We start from the raw sequence: 12,086 nt of genomic DNA, 5'->3' as shown, positions 1-12,086 counted from the left end.
GTAGATGTTTAAATGATAGGTTCACATATTCAGACTCATCATAGTCAATTAATTTTGTCTTATTTTACTAGATATTTTATTCTGCATGTGTCTTTCCTGTTTAATTGTCAGCATGAAATAATCACCATAACACTTGTTCAGCTGTGATAAAGTGATATCTTCTCCACAGAGTTGGTGATTGGTTTCACTTTAATTTCATACTAAAAGGCGCAGAGTTAAAGCTCTAGTTTTATAGAACTCTGGGGTTATTGAAATAACTGTCTTGAGAGCTTCTTAACTACTTAAAAGTTCTAATCTCTTTTTACTATCCTAAGAGCCATTAAAAAATTATTACATCAAGTTGTATCTGTTATGCATGAAACTTGAGATTTCTTGGGATACGGTAAAATATGAGTTGTGAGGCTGATGTATTCAGAAAATATAGTGATATTATAAGTAGTTAAAGCTAGAAGTTGAAACTGGATCAAATATTTGGTTTGCTGGGAATACAACAGTTGTTTAATCTGTAGTATCAGTAAACTTTCCAACAAAGTAAGTTCTAGTAATATATAGAAACAAATACTTAGCACAGCTCACCAAGATATGGTTTAGTATCTATCTCAGAACTGCTCAATCAGAGTTGATCAGAGCCTTTTTATAACAATTATATTCTCTCTTTACTTATTGTCAAGATTGTTTGCAGCTGAATTTCTTGTTGTTTCTGCTATGTTTCTACTAAACTGTTTGACATGTTTTACAAAGAGTCTTCTAAACCATGTCAGTTCGAATTGTTTTAAGTAATTTTGAAATTGTGAATATTTTTTCTTATTTCTTGTAGATGATTCTGTGTCGTTCATGGGGAAAGTGAGTGGTGTTGCAAATGATTCCACAATTGAGATCCTGTATCAGCTAGGAACTCTACAGGATAGTGGTACCCCTGCCAGGTGAGTAAATCCACCAAAGATATTCTGTTTTCTTTGATCTTCTACAACATTGTGATCATGTAACACTTCCTGGCATAAGTGGAAGTACAAAACCAGAAATCAAAAAGATACCTACTCCAATGTCTTGGGGTACAAAAATAGAAAGCTGTCTCATTAAATTTATCCTTCTATAACTGGTGTTGTATCCAGTGTAGGTTTAAGCAATCCTTAAATAAGGTTAGAAGTAATAGAAATGCTGTAAATACACTTGTACATCATTAAAAGGATACTCTAATGAGGTACAACAGTTGTGAGGTTAACATTTTGGACGTCTGACTATTTGTTCATCAATCACAAACCTTACTACTGTAGTAATTATTGTTTTTCCTCTGAACAAAGTACAATTCTGCCTACAGATTTACATATTCTCTTTCAATTTATAGACTACTAGCAGTATCGCCTGGCGTTGCTCAGGTTTGTAAGGGAAATAACTATATAAGCATTTTTAGAGATGTAAAGTATAATGGCCATCTCAATATGGCTAACCACAAAGGGGGGTGTTATTGTAGCTTTTGACGTTCTGAGATTTAATAATACATTTTTAGAGAGTTACTTCCCTTTTATAATAGCAAAAAAAATGCATTAAAAATGGGAAAAAATTATGGTAAACTTTTTTTTAAATCGTAGACTCATGCTAATACCCAAAAGGGCTCGGTATGAATTACAACTATGATACCCACTTTTGGTTACACTGCACCGCAAAATGTGAGAGTAGTTAGGAATCTAAATCGTAGGAGACAGACACACAACTTCACTTTTATATATAAAGATTTTCTCCTCATCAGTGTGGATGGATCAATAAACACCAAAGGCATTATCCATCTCTTCTTCTGACTGTGATTCAATGGAAATTTTTATAAAACAAATACTTTAGATTTTATTGAATGTTTTTTTTTTCCTCCTCCAAAATTTCGATCTGATGCTTTTAGTGTAAACTCTGTTAATATTTTCTTTTTGTAGATTAAAGGCCCTAATAGTATGGCTTGGTGACAGTGCTGAAGTAGCTCTGCAGAAGTCAGAAATGCTGTCCCTCAACAATGGTTATGGTCCAGCTCCTCATGAAGCCCCTTATTTCACACTACCTCATCCAGCTGCTCCCCATGTTCACTGCATTGCAGCTATACTCTGGTACAGCCACAGCCTTCCTGTGCGCAATGAACTGCGAACCATCATCACACCACAACTCTTCAGGTATTTTTTTTTCTTGTTTTTCTTCTTGTTCACTCCTTTTCCAATCTCAGTCTCTTCTGCTTTATCTTGCTCTCTCTCTCTCTCTTCATTTCTCTTCTACATTCTCTCTCTTTGTTGCTCTTTCCTTGTTCTTATCACACTCATTTGCTGTTACTTCAGTAAGAAAAGAAAAAGAAAACACCCAACTATTTGTCAATTCTCTTGAATTAAGGCAACATCAAACAAATGCTATCTGTATTTAAAAAAACAAAAAACAAATTGATACACTGTTGTGTTGTTGAGAACTGGGTTTTTGATTTCATTTATGCCACAACCCAACTGTAAAAGATTGTGATTGAGAGGTATTACACCAGTCACAAGTAAGTTAAATGAAATTGCTCATCTGGGAAATGAAACTGTATTGTAAGCAAACCTTTCCAGTGACTTAATTTCTTGTAAGGCATGGCACTTGGGTAACAGCAACATGTCTTATAGTAGTACTGTTCTTATTTGCCTGCTGCTACTGCTACTTTAATAGTATGGTTGTATTAAGTGATGTTGACATCACTAAAGACTCTCTTTGGAGAAAAGGTTTCCTTCTCTATATCCATGGAATAATTATTTAGCGGTGAGAGTTAAAAAGACATTTGTTAATCACAATGGTATACGTCTACAATTAGGTAAACTGAACCAATGAGAAGAAATGATGCAGTAACAACACTTATGATACAATATTAACTAGCATTTCTTTCAGTAGCTGGTCAGCAGTGATTCCTGTGTTTTACACCTCACCACATATTTCTCTGCACTCACTGTATTCCGCCACACATCATATTTCCCTTATACACACTGCACTCCCTTTATGCATACCACACTTCTCCACATACACCTCTGCTCATCCCACAGCTCTCCATATGTGTGCATGCACACACACACTATAGTCTTCCTCTCATACACACTCACAACATACAACACCACATTACTCCACACAGATAATACATAAACTGTGCTATAACTTCTAAGTATTTTCATTTGGACTATACTTGATCTAAAGAAACTTTTGCCATGAATTAATCAGTAAATCTGCACTTGTTTGTTTTTCCAATAATTTACTTAACAATAATTTCTAATTCCAGATCTGTCTATGAATGGAGTACTGTTCTGTCCTTTGACTCGTCCCTGAAACGAGCTGTTGATAATGTTCTTTGCTCTGTCTGCTATATCTATCCAAGTTTCTTCACACTCATCCTCGAGTGGATGGGAATCCTGTTGAACCCCAGTAACAGCATGACAGCCTCTATCAGTGATGACTGCAAAGATAGCTCACAGCAACAGCAGCACATCTCGATGACGGATGACTCGAAGGAAGCCCAAACCAACCAACAGTCTGCTATGGCAGCTGACCAAGACATTGGCAATAATTTGATCACATTGCATGATTTCAGTAATATGATGCTTGACCGTTCACATCTGTCGACCTTAGCCATTACATGCCAATCTCCTGGTGCAGTGCAACAACTACTTGCTAGTAAATTCCCAGCAATTCTTGCTCAGGGGCTGTTTGAATTCTGCAACCATGAGATTGCATGCTTTGCTGAAAGTTTAACCAATCCAGAATCTCTAACTGACGCTAATAAATCTATGATGGGAGAAAATGGTTCTGTTGGTGAACAAAGCTATCCTCACACCTGTGATAATTCAAGTAAGTTGTTTGGTTATTTACATTTTATTTATTTTGTTTTTTTTTTGTTTTTTTTTTTAAACAATCCCTGTGCAGCTGTCTATGTATTCTGTGGTCCATGTATCTGCAAAGTTTCTCTCTAAGATTTGCTCCTCGACAAGAATTTTTTTTTTAGATAAGCACTTACCCATGCATGCAAGTCTCCCTTCTCCTTGCCAGTGGAAAAGGAAAACTTGTATGTTGTTCTCTTAAGAGAAGGCAAGGGCTACTACAGGTTGGCCCCAGTCTTGCTTAGGCCAGTTCTGGGCATAAATGACCCTAGCAAGTACATTCAAGACATTTGGTTCAACACTCTAGCAATTCCTCTAATCCATTGTTCTGATCTGGGCTTTTGCTTTTCTTATACTCTGAGAGATTTGGGCTCAGAACACAGATAACTGGAACAAATACTACAAGGGATAGTAATAGTTCTGACCAATCCAGAAAGTGGTGTGTGTGTGTGTGTGTGTGTGTGTACACACTTTCTCTTGAGCACATAACACACACACGCATTAAACTGTCCAAATATATTTACCATTCAATTCTAGTTTGCCTATCAAAAAATAAAAAATCTGAATTGTATAATTTTCCTTTATTGTGCCGAGTATTTTTATTGAAAATGTCAAAACAATATATACCTACATTTCTTTGTGGGGTGGCTAAGCGGTATCATAGAATAATTAACTCATAATAACTGGTGATTCTTTTAGAGCAACTTTCCTGTTATCACTGGTTTATATTTAATTTTTTAAGTTTATTTTATGGTTTTAGTATATTAATTAATTCTGATGTGTATATCTAGTAGCTGATACAAATTTTTTTTGATAATATGTATTCTGAAAAAAACTTAAAAGTTAATGGGTTAAGAAAGCATGAAACTTTTAAGAAAAGTGTACTGAGCCATATCACTTTGGAGACATAGAGCAGCTAATTTCTTTTAGAATATCTAGATATCATGTAATCTCATTTATCAAGGGTGTTTGGTTAAAAAAGAAAACACTGAGTTAAATGACAAATGAATATAAGAACATATGGGCTAAAAAAATGAGGTATATATATATAGTTATTCACTGCCAGTGTTCCACAATCTTGCAATGCCACTTCTTAGTTCATATTTATTTTGCCTTTGTTCAGAGAGAAAGAAAATTTTAAGCAGAGCTGATTGAATTTAAGAAATCAGTGACATCTTTAGTTGTTTGCAGATTTTTACCATATTTTGAGATGCACAAACAGATTTTTGATACTTTGCTGACTTACCATTGTGTAGAAATTCTAGTGGCATGGGATTTGTTTTTCCTTTCAGTCACCTGTCATTGGTTTGGAATGAGTAATGTACTGGAGATGAACTCAAATCAATTATATTCTTGTCTTTTACATAAATAGTCAACTGTATATAAGTGTGTTAAGTGTGTGAAAAAATCCTGTGTGAATGCTAGTTACTAATTTGATGCTGAAATCCTTTCCACTCTAACAGCTAATGGTTTGACTGTAACTGCTGACCTTGTAGCAGCAATACTTGGGTTCTTTGCTGAGATAACTCGTGAACCAATGATTAAAGATTGGATGGGAAGTGCTGAAGGCAGTATATTTTGGCCAGTCCTCTTGACATTACTCTGCACTATTCCAGTACAGGCCCCTCGTACCACTGCTACTACACAAACCTCATCCATAAATTATAAGCACAAGGTAAGTTGTTTCATCCATTCATATGTTTATATTATTGCTTGTTCAAGACTGACTTTCTTGTAATATTTAACACATGAGAGAATTATTATAAATCTTTATATTGTTAGTTTGCTGTTTATATCTTCTGCTTTACACTAGGGTAGAATTCCGTACATAAGCTTAATGACTGAGTTGTTCATGGTATCATTACTTAAAATGAATATTTATACAAGGTGAATATGAGTGGTAGAGAAAAGAATTTTTGAATTTTTGTTAAATTTCTATTAAATTTATGATGTTTAGTGGTTTTTGGTAACCTATGTCAGGTTAACTGATTAACATAAACTTAATACCATAAGCGGAGAGCTGGCAGAAACATTACCACGCCGGACAAAATGCCTAACGGTACTTCATCTGCCATTACGTTCTCAGTTCAAATTCCGCCGAGGTCAACTTTACCTTTCATCCTTTCGGGATCGATAAATTAAGTACCAGTTACGCACTGGGGTCAATGTAATCAACCTAATCCGTTTGTCTGTCCTTGTTTGTCCCCTCTACGTTTAGCCCCTTGTGGGCAATAAAGAAATAATAAACTTAATACCATAATGATTTACCTTAGGTTTTGATAGCACCATGTTTCGTAGCATAAAAATTACTTTTCTTTCTTCTAAACTCCTCAGTTGAAGGGGAACTTTAATCTGGCTGGTTACATGGCAACCTCACTAGTGCTGGTGCCATGTAAAGCAAAAAATATAGTACACTGTAAAGTGATTGGTGTTAAGAAGTGCATCAAGCTGTAGGAAGCAGACATTGAAGCATAATGCAGTCCTCCTACTTGTACAACCTATGCCAGCATGGGAGATGATTGTTATGTGATGTTGGTGGTGGTGATGATGATGATGATAAGAAATGGTAATTGTTTACTGTATTTTCAGATGATGACTGCTGAAGAACGTGCTGCCATTGAAACAGTAGTAATTACATTCTTCAACCAAGTGATTTCTTGCCATTCTCAGAACCAGCATCTATTTGCCCGTGTACTCTGTGAAGTCATCAAGGAGCAAGGATCTGGTATGGTCTTCTTAAATGTCTCAATTTCTTTCCTAATTAACTATTTGCTTTGTTTGCAGCCCTATAACTAAAAACAGATTGACCAGTGACTTATTATATTGCTAGATTTAGTTCATAGAGAAACAATCTTTTTGTTGTCACCCAAGAGCTCTTTGAAGAGTAAATTGTATGATGCTTGTATCTGAAATGTACTGTTGCACCATAGCAAAAGATGAGCATTGAATGTAGAAATTGTATGAAGTCTGGAAAGAAATCCTCTGGATATATAATGTTAGTGTGAATGAATGATGGAGCGTAAATGAGCTGAGAGAAAAACTGGGCATAAGAATAATCAGATGTGTGCATGAGTAGAAACTACATTAGTACAGACATGTCACATGTATGGAGTGAAGAAGTGTGAAGTGATCCATGTGGAGAGAATCTGCAGAAGAGGAAAACTTTAGAGGTGTTTAATATTGGTCTCAAGAAGCTAACCTGACAAAGATGACAAAAGAATGCTACATGTAGGTGAAACACTCTGCTGGAGAGAGACATCTAATGCTTAGCAAGTCTGGAAAAACATAAAACAGATGATGACTCCATTAAAATCCAACAAACACTTTTCACCATGTCCTCAAACTTTGCAGAACTGGAAAGTTTTGTAAACTATTTTGTTTCATTATATTTCAGTAATTTATCTTGATTTAAAAAATAGGATCTTTGTTTTTATATATTTTCTTTTTTCTTAACCTAATAGGACCTATTTCATCTGGACCTCTTCTGTCTGGGTTCACAAGACGCATGTTTCTGCAAGTTCTATTGGAAGAGCCAAAGATTTTGGTATCCTTCAAATCTTCTCCTCATAACAGTCGTCTGCAAGTGCAAGGATGTTTCAGCCAATTGCAGCATCCCTGTTTTGGTGCTGGACGCCATTTCCACACAGTCACCGTGGGATTGCAAACCAACTGTGAAGAGCTTATTAACAAGATATCAGGTATTTAATTGTTTCATTCAGATTGTGGTAGAGTTATGAGGATTCATTGTTTGTATTTATCTTTTGGGGGACACTTGATAGAATAAAGACTTTGGGGATGATGGGTATTTGAACTGTGAAGGGTTCTAAAGGAAGATGTGAAGCTGTAGATTGACTATGATTCCTGTATACGACATAGTGAAATATAAGCAGATGGAGTAATGACTGCGAGTATTTAACTTACAGTATCTGTGCTTAGCCATGCAAAGATTTAGTTCAGAAAATTAATAAAATTTGTAATTTACTGTTGTTTACATTTTGTCCTTGAGAATATAAAACCTGGTATTGAAAATTTTACTTTTAATGTTTGAAAAAACAAAAGTAGAAAATAAGAGGTCACAAAACTTTCAAATTTATATTGTAATCAAATGCATAAATACGAAACTGTTATTCAAGAACTTATTAGCTACACTTAGTGTCTGAGTTAAGTGTTTGTACTTGTTTAGCTATAAGCCAGTCTTGATCAAGGGCCTTATATTGTCAAAGGTATTCTAGTTTGACTTTTATTTATCAGGAACTACATTATCCAATGTGTCTTCTTTTTAATTTTTATTAAAGTAGCAGAGAGTGGGTGGGTGGTGGTTTGACTTCTACATCTAGCAGGTTGAATAACCATCTAGAGACTACCTTGTTTACATCATAACCATGTGGTTGTCTAGATTGCATCTTGGGCAAATGGCCTTAAATTGACCAATACTCTGTGAATGATAGTAGGTAGAAACTGTGGAGACTCATATTTACAAAAGGTATAAACCTGAGTGAAAAATCAAAAAGCCAATAACACCATCATGTAATTCTCACCATTAGATTTGTCAGGAACCTTTAACTAGTAATAATAATGTTCACAAATGGCAATGTATTAACAGCAGCTTGCAAAAATATACTTGTATTCACAAAGTATTTTAGTTGGTAAAATGTGCTCAGATTGCATTTCCATTAGGTACTGGTTTCAGAGGGAAAGTAGGGGAAAATAAGTGCAGAATGTCGGAATAGAAGAGAGGAAATGGCTTCATATTATAGTTTTCTGTTGCTGTAATGTTAAAAACTAACAAAAATTTATTGAGTAGATGGCACTGAAAATATGCATTGGCATTCACTCTTCATTTCTGATTTACCAATATCTGTAAGTGTTCCCAGATTCTTTGGAACTTTAAGAGTTCTTGAACTCATCTCTGCTCTGTGTTTCAAACCAGTGTGTAGAAGGGGAGAAAAGCTGAAATCAGTGAAGTTAGTTTTTTGAGACAGATACCACTGTAGCACCCAGCTTACACTACCAGGTAGGCAGGAGATGGAGTCTCTAAAAAGAAACTGCTGTCAAATGAAATGTAACAGACAGGATTGAAATGTGTACAAGGATGACTTATTTTGAATCTGTCCAATTCTTGGTGCTTTGAAAGAATGGTATAAAATGAAAAACAACTATAACTCTCTCCCCACTTCCTCAGGATAGTGTAATGCACTCTATAAAAAATTTAAAATTATCCATTGAATTTACTAATCCATTTATATTTTCAATTCCACAGACCATACTGGACACATGGCTCAATTCTGGGATGGCACTGTTGAGAAAAAGAACATTGATGACAATAAGAAGGATATGACTGAACTTGGTATTGAAGTTGTGGACTTCCTATCAAATGCTGCAGGTGAGTGTGCTTTTATTGTTGTGGTCTATCTATAATCATGTATGATGAAACTAAATAGCATAATAGCCAAAAAGGCACAGGGGTACAAGGTTTTGGTGCAGGGCTATTGACCATATAGGCATAAGTTCAAATTTTACTTTAGCCATTGTTGCACCCATGAATGGGGTACATAACTGTATCTCTTACTAGCTCCAATGTGCTTCATCTCCTTATCTCATGGCTGAGATTAGTGGTAGGAAGAGAATCTAATAATTACTCATATAAGTTAGCTCACCCATACATGCCTTCAAAGACTTCATTGCCATCAGTACACAGGATTTTTACGCTATTGGCATAAATAAACTTGTTTCACGTTGGCAAAAGTGTGTTGATTTTGATGGTGTTTATTTTGATTAATAAAGTTTTGTTTGAGCCGAGATATATGCGTCTGAATTTAAAGGTTAAAAGCTGCAAGAACTTTCTTGACAGCCGTATGGTAGTGGTGATGATGAAACTGATTAATGGAAGCTAGTGGGATGAATGTTCCTATTGTACCCCAGATTTACATACCATCGTCCATCTGCCATGTTGGTATGGGTTTGATTTTTTTGGCAGGATCCAAGCCAGAGAACTGCTCCAAGCTCCAGTGTCTACTTTGGCATAGTTTTTATGACTGGATGCCTTTCTTAATGTCAGTGACATTACAGAGTACTAGACATGTGTTCTGTGGCACAAACACTGGTGAAGTTGCCATGCAATGTGCAAGAATTGAAAGTTCCCTTGCTTGGGTGGGAGTATAGCAGAAAAGGAAGTGTCACTATGCTAGATGTTGAAAGGTTAGTGTATGATAGATATGTGAAGAAAATGTTTGTTGTTATGGAGGATCTCCATGGTTACTTCACATTATATAAGGGTATGGTAGAAAGGATAGGAACATATTTGTTGCTGCAGAGGAGCTACATGGCTACTCCACATTATACAAAAATTTGATATCAATTCTATATGGAATCCAACAATAATATTTTCTAATTATATAGGCCTCTCTTTAATTACAGTCATAATCAGAATTTAACATCTGTACTGATTTCTAGCCAAATAAACTGAGCTAGAAAGAGTTAAGTTTTGGCTGTGTACATAAATCTATCGCCAGTGACCTGATTCCATCCATTGACTTTTTGATTAATAATACAATATATTCTTGTCTTAACCATACGTCTTGATGTTAGATGATGTGAAATAATTCAGGATAAATGTAATGCACCATCAACAGCTCTATTAATATTGTACTTGTTTTCATCTTTCTAGGATTATTAGCAAAGGAGCGTAGAGAGAAGAATTCCAACCATAATAAAACAGGAGGTCCACCTCGCTTGCCCCCTCGTGCTCGAGGCAATCAGAATACAGACATGGTCGCTGTCAACTTACAGTTCCCAGTGTTATCACTTTATCACAATCTTCTGCCTGGTAAATTACACTTTTTTATTGATTGTAATGATTCTGGTTGTGGTCAGGTTGTTATTTAGCCACAGGTCAACCCTGATTAAGCAGATGCATTATGAAATCTTCCAACTGTGACTATTCCAGTTTTTCAGACCTAGTGTATCTAGGGCTATATTAGCCATTGTATCATTTCTTAAGATAGAGATTTGACTACTATTTCCAGCCTGTTGAGTAACATAGAAACCTCCTCATTGGCTGATGATGTTGGTGAGAGTGGTGTCACTGAAACCAATTACCTCATCAACCTTGTGTGTGCAAACCTCTGTGGCATGGTTGTAGCCATTCAAGCTCTTCATCATCGTCATTTAACGTCCGTTTTCCATGCTGGCATGGGTTGGACGGTTTGACTGAAAACTGGTAAACTGAGGAGCTGCACCAGGTTCCAATCTGATTATAGCTGGATGCCCTTTCTAACACCAACCACTCCAAGAGTGTAATGGGTGCTTTGTATGTGCCACCAGCATGGGTACCAGTTATAAAACACTAGCATCAGCCACAACTACAATCTCACTTGACTTGACAGCTCTTCTCAAGCACAGTATATTGCCAAAGGTCTTGGTCACTTGTCATTGCCTCCATGAGGCCCAAAGTTCAAAGTGTGCATTTTACGTACCACCAGCACAGCTGCCTGGTATAGATCAATCAAGTATTTTTGGTCAAGTTTTCTTTGATACCAGAATAGCTTATCAACGATGGCTTTCAACAAGAATGTTATGATTGGTTTCAATTGAGTTTCATTGATTTGTGGTTACTTCCCACTTTATCCAGCTTCATGAACTTCTTAGCTTTATTTTCTTTTTTTAATCTTTTATAGGTCAACCATTACCTGCAGAACTCACTCTTAGCCAACTGCTTGTAATTTTACAAGAGAAGGGATATCCTCAAGGACAAGCGGTCTTGGAATTCCTGCTTCGATTCCATTCAAAGCCTGGTGACAAAAAGACCTACAGGGATCCTGGTATGTATATATTTATGTCTTTATTCCTCCCTGATTATGTAATTCTTTGAAAGTACTGAGCTCCCTTGTAATATCTTCATACTCTGCCATTTATGGAGAAAAAAATATTCTTTACCTTACAAGATCCTAACTATGGAATGTGGTAAAAGTGACATGACAATGCTAAGAAATTTTAACTGGTCCTGTTGGACCTAAATACTCTCCCTATTTTATGTTGAGACTGGCCAAATCTGGCCCCTCATTCTCAAAATAAACAATTATATCATTGAAATCTTGAAGTTACAACATAATCTATAATTAATTGAAAACATTCTAAATAAAAAAGCTTTACGTTTGACAGTAATTTGGATGTTAAAAGATTAAAGTTACTGTAGTAGCTATTTCAGTAAGTTCATCTGTTAAG

The 12,086-nt window shown here is 35.8% G+C and overlaps 1 protein-coding gene across 2 annotated transcripts in view; it reads left to right on the top strand.

Annotated features, from left to right (window-relative positions):
- LOC115212794 (baculoviral IAP repeat-containing protein 6) overlaps positions 1-12,086 on the top strand; it is a 142,537-nt gene that overhangs the window by 106,029 nt on the left and 24,422 nt on the right. For both annotated transcript variants that reach the window (XM_029781493.2, XM_029781494.2), the window contains exons 40-48: positions 818-923; positions 1,923-2,153; positions 3,269-3,834; positions 5,327-5,538; positions 6,453-6,588; positions 7,325-7,561; positions 9,124-9,246; positions 10,531-10,689; positions 11,540-11,683. In XM_029781493.2, the coding sequence (XP_029637353.1) occupies positions 818-923; positions 1,923-2,153; positions 3,269-3,834; positions 5,327-5,538; positions 6,453-6,588; positions 7,325-7,561; positions 9,124-9,246; positions 10,531-10,689; positions 11,540-11,683 (1,914 nt within the window). The remainder of the gene's footprint in view (positions 1-817; positions 924-1,922; positions 2,154-3,268; positions 3,835-5,326; positions 5,539-6,452; positions 6,589-7,324; positions 7,562-9,123; positions 9,247-10,530; positions 10,690-11,539; positions 11,684-12,086) is intronic.

Source organism: Octopus sinensis, linkage group LG6 (assembly GCF_006345805.1).
Source record: "Octopus sinensis linkage group LG6, ASM634580v1, whole genome shotgun sequence".
Lineage (NCBI taxonomy): Eukaryota > Metazoa > Mollusca > Cephalopoda > Octopoda > Octopodidae > Octopus > Octopus sinensis.
This window is presented reverse-complemented; position numbering and strand designations above follow the sequence as displayed.